Here is a 26,823-nt window from a genome sequence, read left to right as displayed (position 1 = left end):
TCTGCCTCCCAGGTTCAAGCAATACTCCTGCCTCAGCCTCCTCAGTAGCTGGGATTACAGGCACCCACCACCATGCACAGCTAATTTTTATGTTTTTAATAGAGACAGGGTTTTACCATGTTGGCCAGGCTGATCTCGAACTCCTGACCTCAAGAAGGCTGCAGAAATTTGCATACGTAAAAAGGAGCCAACGCACTAATAGCCAAGACAATGGGGAAAAGTTCTTGAAGTCATTTCAGAGACTTGTGGCAGTCCTTACCATCACAGGCCTGGAGGGCTAGGAGGACAGGATAGTTTTGTGGGTCAGGCCCAGGGTCCTGCTGCCCTACACAGCCTTAGGATATTGCTCCCCACATCCCAGTTGTGCCAGCTCAAGCCATGGATCAAAGGGGTATGGTACAGGTACAGCTAGGACCACTGCTTCAGAAAGTGCAAGCTAGAAGCCTTGGTGGCTTCCAAGTGGTATTAAGCATGTGGGTGCACAGAATGTAAAAGTTGAGGCTTGGGAACCTCTGCCTGGATTTCAGAGGATGTATGGAAAAGCCTGGATGTTCAGGCAGAAACCTGCTGCAGGGGTGGAGCCCTCATGGAGAACCTCTACTAGGGCAGTGTGGAGGAGAAATGTGGGCTTGGAGCCCCCACACAGAGTCCCCACTGGGGCACTGCCCAGTGAAGCTGTGAGAAGAGGGCCACCATCCTCTAGACCCCAGAATGGTAGATCCACTAGCAGTTTGCACCCTGCCCCTGGAAAAGCCACAGGCAACACCAGCCCTTGAGAGCAGCCACAGGGGTGGGGCTGCCCCAGGCCTTGAGAGCCCACCCCTTGCATCAGTGTGCTTTGGATGTGGGACATGGAGTCAAAGGAGATTATTTTGGAGTTTTAAGATTTAATGACTGCCCTGCTGGGTTTTGGACTTGCATGAGGCCTGTAGTCCCTTCCTTTTGGCTGATTTCTCCCTTTTGGAATAGGAGTGTTTACCCAATGCCTATACTCCCATTGTATCTTAGAAGTAAACACCTTCTGTTTAATGTTATAGGCTCATAGACAGAAAGGTACTTGCCTTGTCTTAGGTGAGACTTTGGACTGTGGACTTTTGAGTTAATGCTGGAATGAGTTAAAATTTGGGGGAACTGTTGAGAAAGGATGATTGAATTTTGCATCGCGAGAAGGACATGACATTTGGGAGGCCAGGGGCAGAATGACATGGATTGGTTCTGTGTCCTTACTAAATCTCATGCCAAACTGTAATCCCCAATATTGGAGGTGGGGCCTGGTAGGTGATTGGATCATGGGGGTGTTTTCTCATGAATGGTTTAGCACCATCCTCTTAAGGCTGCTCTCATGACAGTGAGTGCATTCTCATGAAATCTGTTGTTTAAAGGTATGCAGCACCCCCGCCTTGCTCTCTCTTGCTCCTGCCCCTGCCATTTAAGACACCTGATCCCACTTTGCCTTCTGCCATGATTAGAAGCTTCTTGAGGCCTCCTCAGAAGCAGAAGCCACTATGCTTCCTGTATAGCCTGAAGAAGCATGAGCCAATTAAACCTATTTTCTTTATAGATTACCCAGTCTCATGTATTTCTTTATAACAATTCGAGAATGGACTAACACACTTCCCATGGTATGTACTTTTTACCCTTATTGAGATGGCTTTGTGTTCTTCCTTTTGTGCAGTTAAAATCTGCCTCTGCCTCTCTAATAGTATCCATGCCACTGGTTCCAACTATGACCTCTGAGACCATCTGGAACAGGATTAGTCCTCCAGGTTTTTGAGGATAGCACTCCTGCTCTCTCTCTTCTTTCTTTTTTTTTGTTTAATCTGAGACAGAGTCTCACTCTGTTGCCCAGGCTGGAGTCCAGTTGTACAATTTCAGCTCACTGCAACCTTTGCCACCAAGGTTCAACTGATTCTCATGCCTCAGCCTCCCAAGTAGCTGAAATTACAAGCATGTGTCACCATGCCCAGTTAATTTTTTTAGTATTTTTAGTAGAGACAGGGTTTTATCATGTTGGCCAGGCTGGTCTCGAACTCCTGGGCTCAAGTGATTACTTGAGCCTCCCAAAGTGCTGAGATTACAGGTGTGAGCCACCCCACCTGGCTTTGGAGCTTCTCTTTTTTTTTGAGATGGAGTATCACTCTATCACCCAGGCTGGAGGGCAATGGCACGATCTCAGTTCACTGCAACCTCCATCTCCCAGGCTCAAACAATTCTCCTGCCTCAGCCTCTACAATAGCTGGGATTACAGGCAGCTAACTTTAAAAACGTTTTTTTAGTAGAGATGGGGTTTCCCTATGTTGGCCAGGCTGGTCTAGAACCAGAGTCTTCTCTTTTGTACATTTAACATCCTGTGTGTTAAATGCCAATTGCGATCACAAAGACATTGCATAGTAAGCACTGAAAAAACACTGTTAGGAGCTGTTACTTTTGGAGACTGGGATTATGGAGGAATGGAGATGATGGTGGAGAGAAAAAAATTTTCATTTTATACCTTTCAGTACTGTTTGAAATTTTATACTGTGCATATTTATTATTATTATTATTATTATTATTTTTTTTTTTTTTTGAGGCGGAGTCTCGCTCTGTCGCCCGGACTGGAGTGCAGTGGCCAGATCTCAGCTCACTGCAAGCTCCGCCTCCCGGGTTCCCGCCATTCTCCTGCCTCAGCCTCCCGAGTAGCGGGGACTACAGGCGCCCGCCACCTCGCCCGGCTAGTTTTTGTATTTTTAGTAGAGACGGGGTTTCACCGTGTTAGCCAGGATGGTCTCGATCTCCTGACCTCATGATCCGCCCGTCTCGGCCTCCCAAAGTGCTGGGATTACAGGCTTGAGCCACCGCGCCCGGCCCATATTTATTATTTTTAAAGAAAGTAAAATAGCTGGGCATCATGGCTCATGTCTATAATCCCAACTAGTTGGGAGGCTGCGGTGAGAGGATCACTTGAGCTCAGGAGTTCAAGATTACCCTGGGCAACACAGTGAGATCTCATCTGAAGAAGAAGAAAGAAGAAAGAAGAGGAAGAGGAAGAGGAGGAGGAGGAGGAGGAGAAGAATGAGAAGGAGGAGAAGGAGAGGAGGAAGAGGAGGAAGAGTAAAAAGAGAAAGAAGAAGAGGAAGAGGAAGAGCAGCAGGAAGAGGAAGAGGAGGAGGAGGAAGGAAGAGGAAGGAAGAGGAAAAAAGAAGAAGAAAAGTGAAATACAATATTCTAGTTGGGTTTCCAGTGGAGCGACAGTCTACTCAGGGAAGGCTCTGAGTCAGCTTCTGAAATGATGGCACGATTGTCCCACACAGCCATGGAACTTCTCTAGTATGGGGTACTGGGAAAAATCCTGGGGTTGAGTCAGACAGATCTAGGTTTCAACTGGTTCTGCCACTTAATATCCCAGATATTAGTTTCCTTAGATAGCAAAATCAAGCTATCAATTACCAGCTTTACAATCAATTGTGGATTCACTAAGACATGAAATGAAAACTTCATACATATAGGTGCTCAATACACGTTTGTTAAAATCAGTGTTGTCCTTGATCTGCCTGACTTCTCTGGCTTTTCTATCCACTTGGTTCCTTGCTACACCAACCTGAATTCTTGACAATTTAATCAGCACTCTTTATTAGCCTATCTTAGCCCTCCTCTTGTTATTAGGCTGGTGCAAAAGTAACTGCAGTGTTGTAATCAAAAGTAATGGCAAAACCACAATTACTTTTGCACCAATCGAGTAACTCCCTCATTCTCTACCCCACACCTCAGCTCCCATTTCCCATGTATATTGCATTCTCTAGTACAAAGCTTTTACCACAGTCATACTCATAAGCCTGTCCTATATTTTCTTCTTTCTTATAGTTAATGAAATCTCCTGAGATTGACTTCCAGCCCATCTGTGGACCAAATGGCAACCAAATTCCAGTACTATTTGGTCCCTTCACTTGTTAACTCCTCAGTTCTGGCCCCTACAATCCCCAGAACTCCTACCTTCTTTGGATCCCACAGGCCTACCTGACCAACTGCGGGAAGCTTCAATGGCCCAACCGTGTCCCCAGCAGAGCAGCCACCAGCCTCGGCCATGCCTACATGACTAAAATACCACACTTGTATCTATTATCTTTCATAGACTCTACAGTTCTTATACTTACAGAAAAACTAAGAACTTAGCTCCTGCAAAGGCATGGAGTAAGACTGGTTGAGGGGATGAGCAACAGGAATAATGCATGATAAGATGCATGTAATGCCAAATGAAGAAGGCTTGGTTCCCTCTAGAGCTCTGTTGTCCTCTGTAAGACAACTTAAAGTAAGTTGCACAGCAGAGCAGTAGGTGGCTAAATGCATAGCAGAATTGACTCACTGTCAGCAATGATGTGGTGCTATTTCCCTCTGAAACTGTATTACTTTTTCAGAATATAGAAGGAAAAGTTGAAAGTTCAGTGGCCATAGGCATATGAATGAAGCCCACATATAGGGCAGAAGGAAAGGTTACTGGTAAAGGAAAGCTATTATGTAACAGTCATTTAAACAGCTCAATAGTAGGTTTAAGTCTGAGGAAGATAGACAGACTTTACTGAGCACTACAATCAGTTCACAGGTTTTTGTTTTGGGTTTTTTTTTTTTTTTTTTGAGACGTTGTCTCACTCTTTCACCCAGGCTGGTGTGCAGTGGTGTGATCTCGCCTCACTGCAACCCCCGCCTCCTGGGTTCAAGTGATTCTCTTTACCTTATCCTCCCAAGTAGCTGGGACTACAGGTACCTGCCACCACGCCCGGATAATTTTTGTATTTTTAGTAGACATGGGGTTTCATTATGTTGGCCAGGCTGGTCTGAAACTCCTGACCGCAAGTGATCCACCCACCTTGGCCTCCCAAAGTGCTGGGATTATAGGCGTGAGCCACTGCACCTGGCCCAGTTCAAAGGTTTTCTAAATAAAATTAATATGTGAAGAAAATTTCCTAAAAATAAATTAATTAGAACGGGCTATTTAAATCCAAATTATATTATTATGAACAAATGAACATTTTAACGAAAGTCCACAAATGAATTTGCTCAAACTTAATTGAAAACTATTTCAAGTGAAATGTTTAATATGTTTACCACCCAAACCCTTGTAGAAGCTCAATAAATATGTGTTGAATAGATGAATAGAGTGCAATATAAAATGGTGATTATTGTAAGTACAGAAAAAGGTCTGTGGGTTTATTAACATATGCTGAGCACCAAGTATGCCCCTGGGGCTGTGGAATAGTGTGGCACATGGAATAAATGGTTCAGAGAATGTCATCTCTGGATGATGGAATTACCGGTAACTTAATTTTTCTTTGTATTTTTATCTGGTTTTCTTTAAACAACAGATCACACAAGGATTTTTAATCAGAAAAAAAGGTTACAATATTTCTATTTGACAATCTAAGGATAAATGAATACTACTTACACTGCAGGGGCTTCAGTTTTTATTTTTTTTATAAAGAGTCTTGCTCTGTCTTGCCCAGGATGGAGTACAGTGGTGTGATCTTGGCTCACTGCAGCCTCTGCCTCCTGGGTTCAAGTGATTCTCCTGTCTCAGCCTCCTGAGTAGCTGGGATTACAGGCACCCACCACCACACCCAGCTAATTTTTACATTTTTAGTAGATGGGGTTTCACCATGTTGGCCAGCTGGTCTCTAACTCCTGACCTCAGGTGATCCACTCGCCTTGGCCTCCCAAAGTGCTGGGATTACAGGTGTAAGCTACTGCGCCTGGCCTGGTCTTGAGTTTTTGGCCAAGAGGGGGTTTACCCTCCTGCCAGAAAAATCAAAAACAGTGGACAAAATACATTAAACATGGTTTTCAAGTTATTAGACATTAGGTAGTGAAAAACAGTGATCCCTGAGAGAATGAAAACAAATAAGGGTCCCAGGTGTGGTGGCTCACGCCTATAATCCCAGCACTTTCGGAAGCCGAGGCAGGTGGATCATTTGAGGTCAGGAGTTCAAGACCAGCTTGGCCAACATAGTGAAACCCTGTCTCTACTAACAATACCAAAAAATTAGCTGGGCAGTGGTGACAGCTACTCAGGAGGCTGAGGCAGGAGAATCCCTTGAGCCTGGGAGGCAGAGGCTGCGGTAAGCTGAGATCGTGCCACTGCACTCTAGTCTGGGTGACAGAGTGAGACCCTGTCTCAAAAAAAAAAAAAATAAAACACACATGGGTAGCTTGCCCCAGCTCACTGCCTTGAGAGAGGATGTGGTGCAGAGAGGGAAGACCCAAATGGAGCCCAGAGGACTCTCTGAGTTGAGGAGGTAGAGCTGAGAGTCCAGGAAGACCAAGGTAGTTTGAGTTTGCAGGACAGATGACCAGGAATGGGAGAGCTGCAGAGAGAGAGCACTCCAGGGATCTGCATTATGTTCCCCTTGAGAATTTAGCAGATTGGTGTATGACCCATGTGTAAATGTGAGGAAACTACTCAAAACTGGGAAAAGAGCTACCTGAAGGGATTAGAAGAAAGAGTACCTGGCACGCACAGGGCCAGGAAGAGTGCCTGTTCCTACCGTCCACACTGGAAAACCTCACAGTTCACAGGACACTGAAGGATTCTGATCAGGTCCCATCTATCAAGTAGTAAAAGCATGACCCAAAAGGATCAAACTGCTTCCAAGTAATTTCACTACATCCACTCAAGGAATCCCAGTGGATGGCAAGCATAAGAAACTCGAGGAAAACTATACAAAGTTACACCTTAATCAAACTGCTCAAAACTGGAGATAAAGAGAATTTTTTTTTTTTTTTTAAGATGGAGTCTTGCTTTGTCACCCAGATTGGAGTGCAGTGGTACAATCTTGGCTCGCTGCAACCTCCACCTCCTGGGTTCAAGTAATTCTCCTGCCTCAGTCTGCAAAGCAGCTGGGATTATAGGCATGCACCACCATGCCCAGCTAATTTTTGTATTTTTAGTAGAGATGGGGTTTTGCCATGTGGGCCAGGCTGGTCTTGAACTTCTGACCTCAAGTTATCCGCCTGCCTCAGCCTCCCAAAGTGCTGGGATTACAGGTGTGAGCCAACCCGACGGGCCTCAAGAGAAAGTCTTAAAAGCAGCCACATACATACAAGAGACACATTACATTCAGAGGAACAATCTGATGGCAGATTTCCTGTCAGAAATAATGCAAGCAATGGGCCGGGAGGCAGAGGTCACAGCACTGCACTCCAGCCTGGGTGACAGACAGAAACTCTGTCTCAAAAAAAATAAGAAAAGAAAAAATGCAAGCAAGAAGTGGAGCAATGTCTTTCTTTCTTTTTTCTTTTTCTTTTTTTTTTTTTGAGACAAGGTCTTGCTCTGTCACCCAGGCTGGAGTGCAGTGGTGTGATAACAGCTCACTGCAGCCTCAACCTCTCGGGCTCAGGTGATCCTCCCACCTCAGCCTCCCAAGTAGCTGGGACTACAAGCATGCACCACCATGCCAGGATAATTTTTTGTATTTTTAGTAGAGACAGAGTTTCACCATGTTGCCTAGGCTGCTCCCAAACTCCTAGCCTCAAGTGATCCTCCTGCTTTGGCCTCCCAAAGTGAAAGGATTACAGGCGTGAGTCACCGCACCTGGCCTAAACCTCTTTTCTGTATAAATTACCCAGTCTCTGGTATTTCTTTATAGCAGTGCAAGAATGGCCTAATACTAAGACCAACCCCCTGGCGAGGCGTGGGGTAGCTCATGCCTGTCGTCCCAGCACTTTGGGAGGCAGAGGCGGGAAGATTGCTTGAGCTCAGGAGTTTGAGACCAGTTTGGACAACATGGCTAAACCCCATCTCTACAAAAAATACAAAAATAAATTAGATGGGTGTGGTGGCACACTCCCGTAGTCCCAGCTACCCGGGAGGTTGAGATGGGAGGACTGCTTGAGCCTGGGAAGTTGAGGCTGCATTAAGCTGTGACAGTACCATTGCACTCCAGCCTGGGAGACAGAATGAGACCCTATCTCAAAAAAAAAAAAGACCAACCCCATCTCTTCCTCCTTCTCCTCAGCCCACTCAAAGTGAGGATGACAATGAAGACCTTTATTTTATGATGATCCATTTCTACTTAATAAATAGTAAATATATTTCCTTTGTCTTGTGATTTTTTTAATATAAAAGGTACTCAGTCAATATTGAATAAATGAAGATGTTTTATGGGTGAGTCTAAAAGGCACCTGTCATACATTATATTGTTTTTATAGGGCAAAAACATCCTTAACATACATTATTAATCCATTTGCAACCTAGCTATTGCTTCACACGGAGCTCCAGCTGATTATACTGTGACTAGATGAAATCTTCAGGTTTCCATTTGTGAATATTGATTGTTTTCAGTGAGCAGCATGAAGAATATCATGAATTTCTAAAAATTTAGGTAATCTTTCCAATACACCAGTAAGATTTATTTATTTTTTAATTTAAAGAAATTGCCCGGGCGTGGTGGCTCAAGCCTGTAATTCCAGCACTTTGGGAGGCCGAGATGGGCGGATCACGAGGTCAGGAGATCCAGACCATCCTGGCTAACGCAGTGAAACCTCGTCTCTACTAAAAAATACAAAAAAACTAGCCGGGCGAGGTGGCGGGCGCCTGTAGTCCCAGCTACTCGGGAGGCTGAGGCAGGAGAATGGTGTAAACCCGGGAGGCGGAGCTTGCAGTGAGCTGAGATCCGGCCACTGCACTCCAGCCTGGGCGACAGAGTGAGACTCCGTCTCAAAAAAAAAAAAAAAAAATACAAAAAAAAAATAGCTGGGCGAGGTGGTGGGCGCCTGTAGTCCCAGCTACTCGGGAGGCTGAGGCAGGAGAATGGCGTAAACCCGGGAGGCGGAGCTTGCAGTGAGCTGAGATCCGGCCACTGCACTCCAGCCTGGGCGACAGAGTGAGACTCCGTCTCAAAAAAAAAAAAATAAAAAAAAATTTTTTGGAGACAGTGTTGCTCTGTCACCCAGGCTGGAGTAGTGGTGTGATCTCGGCTCACTGCAACCTCCACCTTCTGGCTCAAGCAATTCTCCTGCCTCAGTCTCCCAAGTAGCTGAGACTACAAGCACATGCCACCATGCCCTAAATTTTTGTATTTTTTAGAAGAGGCAGGGTTTCACTATTTTGGCCAGGCTGGTCTCAAACTCCTGGCCTCAAGTTAGATCCCTCTGCCTCAGCCTCCCAAAGTGCTGGGATTACAGGCGTGGACCACCACACCCGGACTACACCAGTAAGAGTTTGGCAGAAGTTGGCCTTACTGTCATAAAATGTATGCACTCTAGGACTCCATTCCCTTCATAACATACCTTAGGTGCACCATACATAAAAAGAGAATCTGATTCTTAGTTTATTTTAAAAATAAAATAACAAACATCCCTTAGAATAAAATAAAGCCCCATATCTTACCTGCATTGTCTTATCCAATTTGGCAGCTAGCTTTCCAATTTCATACAACAGCTGGGGGCTGATGGGAATCTCAGCTATGGGTCTTCCTGGGAGGTAAGTCAGCAGCCTCACCAAGTAGCTTCTGATTTCAGAGCCACTATCTAAATGGATGGAATAAAATATCCTTTGACTATTTTAAATATATACATTGAGAGACAGATAGATATAGATATTTAGATATAATAGAATTAGAAGCTATTCTGCCTTTGCAAGTATTATTGAAAAGAACAGAAATTATAGAACAACAACAAAAATGTGCTAATCTAAAACAGCTCGGCAGGATTCTGAGGCAGAGTTGAGCAGATGAAGCAAGAAGGTAGAATACACAAACCTTAAGAACACTGGAACTGGCCATTTACATAGCAACAAAATTATAGCCCTAACTCTGCTAGCCTTAGCTCTACACAGAAATTACCTACTGTGGTAAATGAAAGCAACAACACATACTCTTATAAGTTCACAGTTGAAGGGAGTGAGATACCAATAAATGACTTCCAGAATCAGGCTTCTTGCAGGACAGCCTGTGTTTGCAACACAGGACAATAACTATGTCTCAGGGAACAATGGGCCTCAGGTATTTGTAGCAATGCAAATTAAGAAAGAATGGTGAACAATTAAGAGAGAAAAAGACAATCAAGATTTCAAACCTTTAAAAAAACTTGAAGAAATTTGTTTTAGCCTGCTGCTTAAAGAGCTGAATTAGGTCCATACTTGGCCATTCTTGGTATTTTGAGGTGAAAAGGACTGTCTCACAGATGAGGACTGGTGGTCTTAGGGATTTAAGTGGTCTATGTGTCCAAGGTTACATATACAGTAATGACAAAGCTAAAATCTAAAATTCCTGATTTCCAGTATTCTTTCTACTATACTGCAGCACCAGAATTTATAGCTTCTCTAATAAAAATATTTTATAATTTTTCTGGTTTAAAAAAAAAAAAAAACAGGCCAGGCATGGTGACTCATGCCTGTAATCCCAGCACTTTGGGAAGCCAATGCAAGCAGATCACTTGAGGCCAGGAGTTCAAGACCAGCCTGGGCAACATGGCAAAACCCTGCCTCTACAAAAACACTACAAAGTTAGCTGGGCGTGGTGACGTGTGCCTGTAGTCCCAGCTACTTAGCAGGCTGAAGCGGGAGGATCACCTGAGCCCAGGAGGTCAAGGCTGCAGTGAGCTGTGACTGCGCCACTGCACTCCAGTCTGGGTGATAGAGTGAGACCGTCTCAAAAAACAACAAACAAATAAAAATAAAAACCCAAAACCACCAACAACAAAACAAACAAACAAAAAATGTTCCCCTGATTTTCACAAGTTCCCTTAGTTACTATCTGTCAGGGCCTTTCTAAACAGAAAACTTATACCACATTGGGCTCTAACCACTACTCAATCAGAGAGGACCAATCACTACTTTGATGATGCTGTGGTTTCTCCCAACACTGAAAAAATAACCACCTCTAAGGGTGTACTATTGAGGTTGCTAAAAAAATAACAACCACATCTACACTTGGAATTATGAACTTGCCCTTCATAGTTCTACTTGTGGTCAAAAGGCAGTGATGTGTCTGGATAGGTAATGGGTCAGCAAGTTGGTCATCTCTTACCTACAGACACGAGAGAAGCTGTGTTGTCTCCTTTAGCGCAACACACAGAGGATGTTGGAAATCCAGCTGCTTTCAAAAACATGATGATGTCATTCTGCACTTCAATCCGGTCTGGATTTTTGCTAGCCTTGGTGTTGCTTATTTTGAGGACATATTCAGTTGGGCCATCTTTGGTTTTTGAAACGTAGACATGAAAGTTTTGGTCATCATAGCTAGGAAGTGGCTGGACCTTGGAAACTTTCAACCCAAACACTGACTCCGCTAATGCAGAGGCCTGTTCCTCACTGAAAGTGGGTTTGCTAAGAGCCTCTGACTGCTGATCATTTCCACTTGACATTATGTCTAGGGGAACAAAAAGTAGCAAACAGAAAGGGGACACAGGATGAATATATTTATTTAAATGATTTTTCTCAAGACAGACCAATAATGTTTTTATTGATTCTGTACTTCTTTTGATTGTTAAGTTTTACTCATAAAATTAAAAAATATCAAATCAGTGAATAAGATCAAGAAGTAGATGTTTTGACAAGTGCAAACAAATTCTTATAGGACAAATTATTTTTAAACTTACCTCCCAAACACAGATCAGGAAAGCACCTTGGTATCACCTCATCCAATCCCTCCTCCTCCCCCATTAATTTTATAGGGGAAATTTTGGTTCTGAGAGGTTAAGTGACTTGCCCAAAGTTACATACTAAGTCATAGTAAGAATTCAGCTCTCGGGCTGGACCTGGTGGCTGAAGCCTGTAATCCCAGCACTTTGGGAGGCAGAGGCAGGCAGATCACCTGAGCTCAGGAGTTCGAGACCAGCCTGGCCAACATGGTGAAACCCCATCTCTACTAGTAACACAAAAATCGGCCAGGCGTCATGGTAGGCACCTGTAATCCCAACTACTCAGGAGGCTGAGGCAGGAGAATCACTTGAATGCGGGAGGTTGAGTCCGCAGTGAGCCAAGATCGTACCCCTACACTCCAGCCTGGGCAACAGAGCGAGACTCCATCTCAAAAAAAAAAAAAAAAAAAGAATTCAGCTCTCTAGACTTCTAATCCATGATTATGTCCTTTTGACTATATTCCTACCATCTTAGGTTTAACAATAAATTCAAATACAGTGATCTTTTATAGTCACAGTTTTGCTAAATTATAAGGATCATTATTTAATTTATTATGCATATTTCAAATAGAAAAACATAGACTGATGAGCTAAGTATTGTGTGAGTCACTAGAGGAGATAAGGCCAGAGAGCCAAAGAAAACCCTGTATTAACTATAAGTATTAACCTGAAATGATTGAATTAACACTGAAGTGACTGAGATTACCTTAAATTGTAAAGAATATGTTTTCCACTGCTGAGAGGAATAGGGGCTTAAAATTAAAATTAAGGTCAATTGCAAAAAATGAAGTTACATTTGAGTTTGTGACCTATAAAATTAATATCTGCCAAAACTGTGACAGAAGCTGAAAGGGAGAGAAATTACTACAGCCTAAGGGAAGACATTCTTGAGAAGATAGATTTGAATTTTTACTTTTAAAGATAGAGATGGGGAACTAATTTTGTTGCCCAGGTTGGTCTCAAACTCCTGGCCCCAAGTGATCCTCCCACTTACACCTCCCAAAGTGCTGGGATTACAGGGTGAGCCACTGGACCCGGCCTGAATTGATTTTTTTTTTTTTTTTTTGAGATAGGGTCTCACTCTATCACCCAGGCTGGAGTGCAACAGCGTGATTACAACTCACTGCAGCCTCAACCACCAAGCTCGGTGATCCTGAACCTCAGCCTCCTGTGAACCTCTGCCTCCTGGGTGGCTGGGACTACAGAAGCCACCATATCAGGCTAATTTTTTGTATTTTTTGCAGAGACAGGTTTTCACCATGTTGGACAGGCTGGTCTTGAATTTCTGGGCTAAATGATCTGCCTGCCTCAGCTTTGTAATCCCAAAGTGCTGGGATTACAGACATGAGCACTACCCTGGGCCTTGAATTTTTAAGTATGATTTGGATACATGGGGGAGGCAGGAGACTGTTTTCTTTCACTTGGTAATTCCACCCTCTGCTACTCATAGCTGGTATATTTCCTGAGCATCTAGCTACATATGAAAGACAATGTAGGACTTCTGAACATCCTTCAGGAACCAAATATTTAAGGTTGTTACAATCTCATGTTGCTTTCCCAAAATAGTTTTATTCTAATCCTTCTTTCATACTAAGTTGTAAATAATTGATAACATCGTGAGGGTGAGCTGCATTTTAGGGTGTGTTTTGATTGCTGTTCAGGGGATACAGTATTATACAAAAACAATCATATCGGCTGGGCACAGTGGCTCCTACCTGTAATCCCAGCCAGAACTTTGGGAGGCCAAGGTGGGAGAATCACTCAAGGCCAGGAGTTCGAAACTAGTCAGGGCAACATAATGAGACCCCCTTCTCTATTGAAAAAAAAAAAAGAATCTCATGAACAGTTAGCTTTTCTGGAAAGTGGAAGATGTGTTGCTTCTGACAGGGAAGGGGCATGAGAGAACTTTCTGAGAGGCAAGTGTTCTACATCTTGATTAGGCTTTGGTTACATGGCTTACATGTGTCAAAACTTAAAACCTAAGTAAACTAGTAAGATCTGTGAATATCACTGAATGTAAAATTTACCTTTAAAAAAGAAAGAGCCCTTCTGAGAAACTGGCTAGGACAAGGGAGGTGGATCTTAGGAATTTCTTGGAACTCCAAAAATCAGACCATATGCCTGTTAATGCCTAATTTACTTGGCTCTGTCACAGCAAAAAACCACCTAACTCCAGTGAGGGAAAGGGGATAACATTCAGGGAGATACACCAGAAATCTCCTATATGACCCCCTCCCTGCCTCAATCCCAGGACTATAGCCTGATGACTCAAGTTAAAATAAGGGTAGGTAGAGACAGTGGCTGACACCTGTAATCCCAGCACTTTGGAAGGCTGACGTGGGTGGATCACCTGAGGTCAGGAGTTCAAGACCAGCCTGGCCAACATGGTGAAACCCCCATCTCTACTAAAAATAAAAAATTTATAAAAATAAAATAAAAATCAGCTGGGCGTGGTGGCTGGCGCCTATAATCCCAGCTACTCAGGAGGCTGAGGCAGGAGAATCACTGGAACCCAGAGGGGTGGAGGATGCAGTGAGATGAGACCGCATCACTTCACTCCAGCCTGAGCGAAAGAACAAAACTCTGTCAAAAAGAAAGAAAGAAAAGAGAGAAGAGAAAGAGAAAGAAGAAAGAAAAGAAAGAGAGGAAGGAGGAAGGAAGGAAGGGAGGGAGGGAGGGAGGGAGGGAGGGAGGGGGGAAGGGAAAGGTAAACCTCAAACGCTAACCACCCCCTCCCCCCTGCCATGGCCTTCCCTGATTCTCCTACCCAAAGTGATTGCTCCAGCCTCTTAACTTGCATAGCTTGTGCCACTGGTCGGTTTCCATCACCTGTTACTGCAAGTTAATGCATTCTTGACAATCATGTTTCCTGTTTACTTTCTAACCAGGCATTTGCTTTCAGAAGCAAGTTAAGCCATTCAGATTTTGTTCACTGAAAATATTGTGACAAGGCCTAAATGGAGTTTCAAAACAATCTTTGCACTTGAAACTTCTGGGAACTAACACATCCTGTCACACTGTATTTAGGCTTAAAACTTGACAAGGAATTTTAACATTCCTTCTGGAGATAGGTAAACTGGTATAAGGTAAGTATTCAAAATGTAATATGAACTGAAGTGTCCCGACCCGCGGGATGAACAACGCAGACCCTGAGGAGGGGGTGGAATGGAAAGAGACAAGAGACACAAGAAATGGAGACAAGACAGTGCTCTGATCAAGTCTCGTTTAATGGTGGAAAAGCAACGCCTTATATAGGCTGACAATAGGGGGAGGGCTAGGAGCAGGCGGGGAATGAAAGACGTCACCGGGCGCATGCTCGGTAGGCTTAGTCTCTCCCGGGCGCGGGAGTATTTACCCGCCGGCGGGAAAAGTTCGCGGCGCGCGGGAAGGTTTGATGATGAAGAACCAGGAGTGCGCCATCTTGTCTCCGCAATGTGGAGCTTAAGCAACAGAGGCCACAGCAATATCCGGGCTACACGGCTCGGACAGGTCCCCCTTTTTTATTATATTATTAAACGACTAGAAGATATTCCCTCGGGAACTGCGCCTGTCTTAGGTTGGAGTGACACATCTCTTACTGGTACCCGTCATGGGATTAGGCAGTAGCTATGACGGCCCTCCTGTCTTAGGTTAGTGAGGGATGACACTCTCTTACCCGTCATTGGCTGTCCAGTTCAGCGCACAAGGAAGGTGGTTTATAGCAAGTGTAAGTATGGACCACCGTGATCTTCTTGTTCAAGGCGATGATAATGGACCTGTATGGGTTTGGCTTGGATTGCCTCGATTTGTTGCTTAATGAATGTCATGAGCTTATTGAAGATATAGGTCCTAAAGAAAGTACAGCCAATAACAAAGCAAAGGGCCTAACAAGGGTAAAATATAGGGGAGGAGTCCATGGAAACCAGTCCAAAATGGGTTTTCATCATTTCTTTCCGTCGTTTTTCCAAATCTTCTTGCAGTCGTTGATTTTGTCTCTGACGATCCCGGACTTGTTGCGTAAAAACAACACCTTTCCTGTAGAGCTAAGCAGATACCTCCCTGTTCTGCGTTGTATTATTGTAATGGCTTCACGTGGATCACCAAAGCCGGCATGAACTTGGAATGCCTGGAATGCTTGGTAAGTCAGCACTAGGATCCAGAGGAAATTGTAATTGGGGTTCATCTCTGCAAATAGAGAAAAGAATATTCTCAGGGAGAAAATTACTCCCTGGATTGACTATTTTAGGCACCTGTCTCACCAGCCGTTCTGGTAGCCATCTGGCTGCATCATGAGTTTGGGAAAAAACACAAACTGAGCCTCTGCCCCAGATTAACACTGGGTCAGGACCATGCCATGTGTGTCTAATGGGTCTCTCCATTTGACCATGGCAAATTGTTTTTTGGAGTCAGAATGCCAAAATCGATCAGCTGCTGATTTGTTTAAATCGTCTAGATTTAAAAAATTCAAAATAAAGAGTGTGTGATTAAGAATATTTCTAGGGGTGCCCTTAGTAGGGTACCATTCCCCTTCTTTATCTTTTCAATGGTAGTTTTTAAGGATAAGTGAGCTCTTTCAACGATTCCTTGTCCTTGAGGATTATATGGGATACCAGTAGTATGTTTTATTTGTAATTTTAGGCAAAAGTCTTGGAAACCTTTAGATGTATAGCCAGGACCATTATCTGTTTTTAATTGTTTAGGTTTTCCAATTACAGAAAAACAGTGTAGTAAATGGGCTATTACATGTTTGGTAGCTTCACCTGTTTGTAGGGTGGCTAATATAAATCCACTAAATGTATCTATACATACATGGATGTATTTTAAATTACCAAACTCTGAATAATGGGTGACATCCATTTGCCAGATCATATTGGGAACTAGCCCTCTTGGGTTTACTCCTAAGTGAGGGACTGGCAGATAAGTTATACATGTCTGGCATTGTTTAACAATTTGTCTAGCTTGTTCCCTAGTTATTTTAAACATTAATCTTAGGGTTTGAGCATTAAGGTGGTGTAAAGCGTGAGCGGTCTGTGCTTGATTCAAATTTGTATCTATAGTTGTAGCTACAGTCTTGGTTGCAAAGTCAGCCATTTGGTTGCCTTGGGATAGAGGTCCTGGCAATCCTGAATGAGCTCTAATATGTCCAATGAAAAAAGGTGTTGATCTGTTATGTATTACTCGCTGGCATTGTAAAAATAGTTTGGCTGTGTCTGACACATGTTTGATTTGTGCTACGGTTTCAAGTAAAGGTATTGAGTGAGCTAAATATGCACTGTCAGTATAAATATTAAGGGCCTGATTAGGGAAGGCTGACAGCACTGCGATTAGGGCCTGCAACTCCACTAGTTGAGCTGACGTATGACTGGTTTTGAAGTTAACAGTGGTGTCTGCAAAGGTATATGCAGCAGTCCCTGTGGAGGACCCATCAGTGAATACTAATAAGGCATTGTCTAAGGGTGTTTTACTGGTGATATGAGGGAAGACAAAAGCATGCAGCTTACAAAATTGGATAAGCTTATTTGGGGGTAATGGTTATCCAAGTTACCAGCGTAAGAAGCGCAAGCAATCAGCCACGTCTCAGTGTTTTGCATTAGCAATGGATTTGTGGCTTAGAATAAGGTTGTATGATCGTAGAAGGTTCAATTCCAAAGTATTTTTTGCTATTGTCTCTTCCTAGAATAATTAAGTCTGCTATGGCATCATAATAGGGGAGTAATACCTTTTTGGAGATGAAGGCAAGTGGACCCACATAATAGGGTTATCTTGCCAAAATAAACCAGTAGGTGTTAGTGTTGTGTGAAATATTAAAAAGGTTAATGGCTGTGAATAGTCTATGCTGGTGACAAATTGTTCAGCAATAGCCGCCTCTACTTTATGGAGCGATAAAAGCGCCTCTTTTGACAACGACCTAAAGGACTTAGGGTTGGGGTCACCTTTTAGGGTGTCGAATAAAGGTTTTAACTCTCCCGTGGTAAGTTTTAAGTATGGCCGGAGCCAATTAATGTCTCCAAGGAGTTTTTGGAAATCATTGAGGGTATGTAACCTATCTTTACGGATGACTGCTCTTGATTAGTAATTTTTGGTCCGTTTATTTGGAAGCCTAAATAAGTGTAGGGGTCTTGTAATTGTATTTTTTCGGGAGCTATTTGTAACCCTGCCGTAGTTAGTTCTTGCTTGAGTTGAGCAAAACACTGTAAGACTTGTTCTCCTATTTTTCCTGCTATGAGAATATCATCCATGTAATGTATAATGTATATCTGTTTCCATGTTTCTCTAACTAAATTTATGGCTGTGGCGACATACTTTTGACACAGGGTGGGACTGTTAGCCATACCTTGAGGCAACACTTTCCATTGGTAACGCTTCATTGGTTCTTTAAAATTGATAGATGGTAAGCTAAAGGCAAATCGTTTTTGGTCGGCAGGGTGAAGGGGAATTGTAAAAAAGCAATCTTTCAGGTCTATGATAATTTTAAAATATCCTTGAGGGATCGCTACCGGAGAAGGTAGCCCGGGCTGTAAGGCACCCATGAGGACCATAGTAGCGTTTACTGCTGCCTTAAATCTTGTAATAGTCTCCACTTACCGGACTTTTTCCTAATGACAAATATGGGTGTATTCCAGGAGAGTTACTTTCTGTAATGTGTCCTGCCTCTATTGTTCCTGCACTAACTGTTGGGCGGCAGTAAGTTTTTCATGGGTTAATGGCCACTGATCAACCCAAATGGGCTCATCTGACTTCCATGTTATGGGGTCAGCGCACCTTTGGGGTGCAGGCATGTCAGTGGCCAACACTAAAAATTTCCAAACCCCTTTGTGTCAGATTGTCCTAGAGTTGGAATAGGCTGTAGAATACCATTTTCTCTTTTTCCTAGTCCTTTTCCGGGGCTATACCCTTGGGTTAGCATTTGTGCAGCAACTATATCGTTAGGGCTGCACATTATGATTTTCATCTGGGAGAGCAGGTCTCGGCCCCAAAGATTAACAGGCAATTTGGGGATAAAAACGGTTTAATGAGGCCCGAATTATTTTCTTTGTCTTTCCAAGTAAGGTATTTAGAGCTTTGTCTGGGATTATTGCTTTGCCCAATTCCTCTTAAATTAGTTAAAGTTTCTGTGGTAGGCCAATGAGAGGGCCAGTCCTCTTGTTTGATAATGGTTACATCAGCCCCCGTATCTATTAATCCTGTGAACGACTTACCATCTAGCCACAAAGTCAGGGAGGGCTTTTGATTAGTGATTGGCTGTACCCAATATATGTCTGAGGACCCGAAACTTCCCTCTCCTCTGTTAGAATGTTGTACTTTATGAGCTGTTTCAATTAAAGGCAGGAGGACTAATTGTGCGATTCTATTTCCTTGAGGAACAGTAATGATATTGTCAACAGCTCTGGCCATTATTTTAATTTCTCAGTATAGTCGTTATCAATTACTCCTGGAAAAACTTGTAGACCTTTCATAGTAACACTACTTCTTCCTAATATTAACCCAAAGGTATTAGGAGGTAAAGGCCCATATATTCCAGTGCCTAAAGCCTGGGGCCCCATCTCAGGCGTTAATACTGTGTGGGAGGTGGCACAGAGGTCCAGTCCTGCACTTCCTGGGGTTGCTCTATTAAGTTTTGAAATGGATTGTTGTTGTTGGCCGGAACAAAACTGACCGCCCCATAAGCTTGTTTCGGGGCCTGGGGCTGGCCCCTCAATCCGTTTCCCTGATGGGGTGGTAATGGATTTCCCTGACTGTCAGTCTTAGATTTACACTCATTAGCCCAATGTTTACCTCTTTTACACCTTGGACAGAGGCCTGGAACTTTTACTTCGGGGTTGTATTTGAATCTTTACGGCAATCTTTTGCAAAATGTCCCCTTTTGCCACATTTAAAACATCCCCCTTTCTCCTTGTTCTTATTATTAAGGAAGTCTTTTACAGTTTGTCCGCTGAAAGCTGCGGCCATTGCTAAGCCCTGTTGGTAAGAGGGCCCAATGTCTGAGCAGAGACGGATATACCCAGTTAGGTCTGTTTTCTTTCTATAGGGTCGGATTGCCGCTTGACAAGCTGGATTGGCATTTTCATAAGCCATTGTTTAACATAATCTACACCCGCTCGGCATTTCCAAAAATTCTTCCTGCTGTTGTTATGAGTCTATGTACAAAATCTGCAAATGGCTCATCAGGTCCTTGTTTAACTCCAGTGAGCGAAGCTCCTGGGTCCCCTTTAACAGGGAGTTTTCTCCAGGCTTTTGTAGCAGCCGCCTGGATTTGTGCAAATAACCCAGGATCGTATTGCATTTGAGCATCTGTATCAGTATAATTACCCGAGCCAGTTAACATATCAAAGTTCCAACCATTTCCTGCCTGTTGGTTTCTCTTGGCTGTATCTCTGCAATTTTCAAAAAACTCTGATTTCCAAATTAAGTGATCTCCCCCTGAAAGAACTGCTCTAACTAGTGTGTTCCAATCTGTTGGAGTAAGCCAGTTATCGGCCACAGACTCTACTATAGCAAGAGTATAGGGAGCAGTAGCTCCATATTGAGAAACAGCAGTTTTTAATTCCTTTATGACAGTGAAATCAAATCCATTATGATGTCTCCAGGCCTGGCCCTGTCCATCTATTGTTTCAGTTACCGGGAAGATATCTTTAGGGGAGGATTCTTCTCTATCTCGGCTAGTAGAAAATCTTCCTTTTGGGGCATGTTGTCCGGCCGCTGAAGTGGGCGAGGGAAACCTCCCATATTCTCTGTATTGGTTACACTCTCATTTCCTGTTTTTAATTTTTGTAGCCTAGTAATTAATGACTGATGTAACTCTTCTAGCTTAATTTGTTCTTCTAGCTGAGCGATTTTTTCTTTGAGTTCCTCTTTTGGATTAACTACTGCCATTACGTTGGGCGCAGAAGCGCCACGTGTCCCATTATAGGGAGGTGGGCGCGAGAAAAAGGGAGGCCAGTTAGGATTATGATATTTAGCTGCCTCATCTTCTAACTCATCCCAATTTACCTCTGATGGGTCAGGATTATCATTACTTTTACTGTTTTGTGATGTTTGCAGAATTGGGTATTTTTTAGGTTTTTTATTGTCTGGCACCACTTTATCTTTTACAGAAGGAGCCTTGGCCCCCTCATCATCACTCTCAAGAGAAATAAGGTCCATTTCCTTATCTGGTAGGGGGCTCCTGAGGTCTGTCTGAGAACTGACCTTTAAAATCTCCTCTGTTTTGGCGACCGCAGCCATTACTTGCGGATCAGCCTCCTTTTTATCTATTAACTCTTTGATTAAATTCCAGTAAGAAAAGGCAGTTACAGGAATTTTTTCGGGGCCAAAGGTATTATAATAATCTTGAAAGGCGTCTCCTACTCTACGCCATCTTTTTACATCAATGGTCCCCTCCTGAGGAAACCAAGGACAAGTATATTTCACAAAATCAAAAAACTTAAATAAGTCACCATTTTAACCTTTACTCCCCGTGTCTTTAAAGCCTCTTTTAATTGTCCTACGTAGATTTGATGCTGGCTTAATTCTTGTCCCATTTCGGGCGCGGAACTTACCCTTAATTCCGACGCAGCAGGCTCCCGCGGCGGTTGAAGGGATTTCTCTTTACTTTAGCTGCCGGCCGTCCTATGCGCCCTCTTCCTCACGCAATTCCTCGTATCCAAGCCCGGCGTTGGCGCCACGTGTCCCGACCCGCGGGATGAACAACGCAGACCCTGGAGGAGGGGGTGGGAATGGAAAGAGACAGAGACACAAGAAATGGAGACAAGACAGTGCTCTGATCAAGTCTCGTTTAATGGTGGAAAAGCAACGCCTTATATAGGCTGACAATAGGGGGAAGGGCTAGGAGCAGGCGGGGAATGAAAGACGTCACCGGGCGCATGCTCGGTAGGCTTAGTCTCTCCCGGGCGCGGGAGGTAATTTACCCGCCGGCGGGAAAAGTTCGCGCGGCGCGGGGGGGGGTTTGATGATGAAGAACCAGGAAGTGCGCCATCTTGTCTCCGCAATGTGGAGCTTAAGCAACAGAGGCCACAGCAATATCCGGGCTACACGGCTCCGGACACTGAAGCATTAACTCCAAGATGAACTCCTGGAGTCATTTTCAACTCCCAAAGTGTGAGAGATGTCAGAACAATTCTGAATTTGAAATAAATGATAAGTTCCTAAAGTTGGAAGGAACCTTAGAGGAAACTGGTGAAGGCCAATCTCCTTTCTAGTCCAGATTTCCCACACAATCTTTGACTTGTTAAGCTACTTTTAGGAGAGCCCTGTTTTCCATAGCCGTATAAAGCAAGGTTGTTAGCTCTGGCCATCCAAAGCGACTGATGTAATAAAAAGTTGTGCTGGGAGAGATAGGACATATTTTGGTCCCAACTCTGCTACCTACCCTCTGAACTCTGGACTAGTCACGTTCTCCTCTAAAACAGAGTTGGACTAGATTATTACTAAAAGTCTCCTCTAGCTTTAGTATTCTTTTTTTTTTTTTTTTTGAGACGGAGTCCTGCTCTGTCGCCCAGGCTGGAGTGCAGTGGCGCGATCTCGGCTCACTGCAAGCTCTGCCTCCCGTGTTCACGCCATTCTCCTGCCTCAGCCTCCCGGTAGCTGGGACTACAGGCGCCCGCCACCACACCCGGCTAATTTTTTGTATTTTTAGTAGAGACGGGGTTTCACTGTGTTAGCCAGGATGGTCTCCATCTCCTGACATCATGATCCACCCGACTCGGCCTCGGCCTCCCAAAGTGCTGGGATTATAGGCGTGAGCCACCGCGCCCGGCCCTAGTATTCTAGTATTCTATGCCACTAAAGTTCTTTTAAGTTTGCCTTTTTTCTTTATACAAGGGCTCCAAATCATAGAACTAATGGCACAGATCAAGTCAACTCCTGAAAGTAAATAAAAACAAAGAAAAAAATGTTTATCAGACATGTCCATCTTAATCAAATGTCTCCTATGTATGGAGAGGAATTCTCTTTTTTTTGAGATAAGGTCTCACTCTGTCACCCAGTCTGGAGTAGTGGCGCAATCACTGCTTACTGCAGTTTCCAGCTTCTGGGCTCAAGGGATCCTCCCACCTGAGCTTCCCAAGTAGCTGGGACTGTAGGCAGGTGCCACCATGCCTGGCTTTTTTTTTTTTTTTTTACTTTTTGTAAAGACAGGGCCCCACTATGTTGCCCAGATTGATCTCGAACTTCTGGGCTCAAGCAATCCTCCTACCCTGGTCTCCCAAAGTGCTGGGATTACAGGTGCAAGCCATCATGCCTGTCTTTTTAATTTTATTTTATTATTTTTATTTTTTTAGAGACAGTGTCTTGCTATGTTGCCCACTCATACATTTTTAAGAATTATTAATTTTTTTTCCAACTTCATTCAAAGGGAGAGGAGGAATTCAGGTACTATAGGTTGTTGCTCTATATATCCGGCCAACAGTATTTTAGCTCCTGGAAGCAAGTGTGATTTCCAACTCCAGGATCTGCGCCAGACTCTCACCACCTTTGTCCTACAGCCAGCAGGGGCTGGACCTTAAGCTCTGTACTTTGTGCAAGGTATACCAGACAAGAAACAGGAGTCATTATTGATTCTTTCCTGTCCCTCACTCCCAACGTGTAACAAAGTCTAGTAAATTCAACCTTAGCAATGTCTTCCAACTCTACCTTTCTTCTCCTACATTCCTTTTTGCTGCGTCCTTCCAAGGGATTATACCCAGTCAATCTCTGTATTCTCAGCCCCTAGGCTAGTCCCTTATTTAATATTAAATGGTGAACTAAGGGTGACCTTCACTCCACAGACCCATGGGGCAGTTCACCCCCAAGGGGATCATGAAACAGAAAGGTGGGGAATCTAGCATCTGTAGCTTTTCAAAGACAACAATACACTACTAGGTGCTTTTAAGGGTCTTCCTGGTGGGTGAAGGGGAAAGAGTGGTGGGTGAGCGGGCTGCGGAGGGGCTGCTGAACCAAGAGGCTGGAAAAGAGAGGAGGAGGGCGCACCAGTCAGGTTCGCAGGGTTATCAGTGAGGTCCAGTGGAGCTCAGAGACTGCTCCCAGTAGACACCTGCCAGGCGCCGGCACAGTCCTCGGCCAGCGACCCCACACAGACCTGGGAGGGCTGCCCTCGACAGCTTCTCGGGTGCCATGCTTTCATACTGGGGGCCCAGCTCAGCCCTCCTAGGTTACAGGTGAGGTCCGGGGAGAAGGGTGACTTGCCCATTACGCACGCCGCGAGCTGAGGGTAGCGCGGACTGGAGGAGCCTGAGGCGTAGGACTCACAGCTCCACACTCGCAGCGAGCCTCCCTGCCCTCGGGGACGCCCCCGACTCCCGCAGCGGGGACGCGGGGCTCGTCTCTGCTTTCCCCTCCTTGGCTCACCCGCAGCGACCCGACGTCCTGGGGTGGATCCCGCTCTCCAGCAGCCGGGTACTGCGGCCTCCGCCCCGCACTGTGGCCAGGAGGTAGAGCAGGGTCCGCAGAGGCCGCAGCCCCCGCGCCCCTCCTCCAAGCCCCGCGAGTCCTGACTTCTGATTGGTTTCCCCCGGTCCCTCGTCGCCCAGTGAGCGCAGACTATTGGAAGGCGGGGCGAGGCCGGGAGACCCGGATTTTTTTCCTGGCCCCGCCTAGGAGGCTGCTACAGAATGGAACAGAAATTCAGAGATCCGACTTCCGTTGACTTTCTGCAACTCTGCCCCGCCTTCTCACAGTGAGTATCCCAGTCAGAATTCGGCTACATTTTCATGAACTGGACTCCTTATTCCTGATTGGCTCTCCGGGTTGCCCCCCCCCCGAGTGGGCAGGCTTTCGGCTCTTGAGTGGCACCTCCGAGTTCCCCAGGGTCCAGGTTGTCGTGGCGGTAACCCTGATAGCTCCTCACCCGCATCCACGTTTTTGTTTCCTAGCCTTCCCTCCTTCTGTTGGAGGCACGTATCCTGGAAGTGATACGTTTAGAAAACGTGGCCCCAGGGAGACTCGACCCCAGGCCAGCCCCAGGAACTGCAAGAGTCCTGTTTGGAAGGCCTGAGTAAGGCCTGGCTGCGTTCCGCAGGGAGATGCTGGAATGTTAGAACCCGAACAGTTTAGGCAGGGCGCAGGTGGCTCACGCCTGTAATCCCAGCAATTTGGGAGGCCGAGGCGGGAGGATCACCTGAGGTCAGGAGCTCGAGACCAGCCTGGCCAACATGTGAAACCCCCTCTCTACTAAAAATACAAAAATTAGACTCAGGGGGTAGGTATGCCTGCAGCTGCAGAAAGATGTATGGGAACAGACACACAACTCTCCCTCCCAGATAAGCGCAACAAAGAGACACAGAAGCAGTCCAAGCCTCTAATAAACTCTCCCACCCCGAATCCTTAAAAACTTAGTCTGTAAGAGTGTGCTTCTGACCTAACTTGGCCAGACGCCCCTGTCAAGTTTGTTTTCTCTAAAATAAACCTCTCATGATCTTAACTGTCAAGGGCATGAGGCACTGATACATAGCTTGATGCCCTTCTCCAGCCGAGCAGGACTTCCTGGGTAAGTCAGAGCACTCTATCTACTGTAGGCTACTGGAAGAGAGTCATGGGCACTGGTCCACTCATGCCTACAACTTGGTCTCTATTTTGTTTTTGCCAAGGCACATCCACCCTGTTTTCTGTCAGGATATAATACACTCGGATTATCTATAGTCACCCTGATTAACTTGGATGATTCCCAAACCCCTATCAACCACCTACTGAGGGAGGCTTCTTCCCCTGCTTTAGATATGGTTCTTACCTGCTTCACTTCTAATCTCCAAAAGGCAGGGCTGTTTTTCACAGCCCCAGGGGAACATATTAATATCTCATTCCTTTATATTGTCAAAGAATAATTTTGACTTGGATTTTTCTGTAACCAGAATTGGAATCCTATTGGCTCCCTTAGGCCCCTCTGCATGCCTTTTCCCTTGAGTGGCTTCTGAGTTATTTCCACCTGACATTATTCCAGCTATTTTGGTGTTTTTCTACTTCTCTTGGGATGAGGGAATGGGAATTAAGACTGTATCTGTAAATTGTGAGAACTGGAGGCAGGGCTACTGGATCCACAACTGCCCTCTTGGGTATGTGCCTGTTTCCACTCCATGAATTCTTCTGAAATATTGTATTTGGTAGGGTGCGGTGGCTCACGCCTGTAATCCGAGCATTTGGGGAGGCTGATGGAGGTGGATTACTTGAGTTCAGGAGTTTGAGATCCGCCTGGACAACATGGTGAAACCCCATCTCTACTAAAAAGACAAAAATAAGCCGTGCATGGTGGCAGGCGCCTGTAATCCCAGCTCCTAGGAGGCTGAGGTAGGAGAATCGCTTGAACCTGGGAGGTGGAGTTTGCAGTGAGCCGAGATTGCACCACTGCACTCCAGCCTGGACGACAGAGCAAGACTCCGTCTCAAAAAAGAAAAAAAAAATGTACTTTGTAAATTGCCTTTTTCACTTTAAGTGACCATTTCCTTGTTTTAAAGAATATCCTCATACATAAATCTTTCGTGCACTTTATGTGTTTAAACTACTCAGCGTCATATTACTAGGTATAAGATAATAAACACTTTTAAGGCCTTTTTATTTTTTTTTGAGACAGGGTCTCAATCTGTTGCTCAGGAGTGCAGTGGCACGATCTCAGCTCACTGCAGCCTCTGCCTCCTGGGCTCAAGGGATCCGCCTACCTCAGCCTCCCGAGTAGCTGGGACTATAGGCGTGCATCACTACGCCCCGCTCATTTTTTGTAGAGACGGGTTTCACCATGTTTCCCAGGCTGGTCTTGAACTCCTGGATTAAGCAGTCCTCCCACCTCAGCCTAGCAAAGTGTTGGAATTATGGGCGTGAGCCGCTGTACCCGGTCTAAGCCTCTTAATACATGTTGCCAAATCATGTTTTCCTCTCAATAATGCCAACATTGGATATCATGATTTTTTTTTTTTTTTTTGGAGATAGAGTCTTGCACTGTTGCCCAGGCTGGAGTGCAGTGGCGCAATCTTGGCTCACTGCAAGCTCTGTCTCCCGGGTTCACGCCATTCTCCTGCCTCAGCCTCCTGAGTAGCTGGGACTACAGGCGCCTGCCACCACACCTGGCTAATTTTTTGTACTTTTTTTTTTTTTTTTTTTTGAGAGGGAGTCTCGCTCTGTCGCCCAGGCTGGAGTGCAGTGGCTGGATCTCAGCTCACTGCAAGCTCCGCCTCCCAGGTTCATGCCATTCTCCTGCCTCAGCCTCCCGAGTAGCTGGGACTACAGGCGCTCGCCACCTTGCCCGGCTAGTTT

At 44.9% G+C, this 26,823-nt stretch overlaps 2 protein-coding genes across 4 annotated transcripts in view; both read right to left on the bottom strand.

Moving 5' to 3' along the window:
* Positions 1-24,227, bottom strand: part of HYKK (hydroxylysine kinase) — a 34,287-nt gene extending 10,060 nt beyond the window's left edge. Inside the window, exons 1-3 of one of the 3 annotated variants that reach the window (XM_033189271.1) lie at positions 23,932-24,227; positions 10,995-11,336; positions 9,356-9,495 (exon numbers count right to left, since the gene is read on the bottom strand). In XM_033189271.1, coding sequence (XP_033045162.1) covers positions 9,356-9,495; positions 10,995-11,331 — 477 coding nt within the window. In that variant the 5' untranslated portion in view covers positions 11,332-11,336; positions 23,932-24,227. The remainder of the gene's footprint in view (positions 1-9,355; positions 9,496-10,994; positions 11,337-23,931) is intronic. The other 2 variants (XM_033189272.1, XM_033189273.1) reach the window with 2 other exon arrangements.
* The window catches only part of LOC117070328 (A disintegrin and metalloproteinase with thrombospondin motifs 7-like), a 684,711-nt gene that overhangs the window by 391,472 nt on the left and 266,416 nt on the right, over positions 1-26,823 (bottom strand).

The sequence above is a fragment of the Trachypithecus francoisi genome, unplaced genomic scaffold (assembly GCF_009764315.1).
Source record: "Trachypithecus francoisi isolate TF-2019V2 unplaced genomic scaffold, Tfra_2.0 Lachesis_group3, whole genome shotgun sequence".
In the NCBI taxonomy this organism is placed as follows: Eukaryota; Metazoa; Chordata; class Mammalia; order Primates; family Cercopithecidae; genus Trachypithecus; species Trachypithecus francoisi.
Note: the sequence above shows the minus strand (reverse complement) of the source record. Positions and strands in the feature narration are given on the sequence as shown.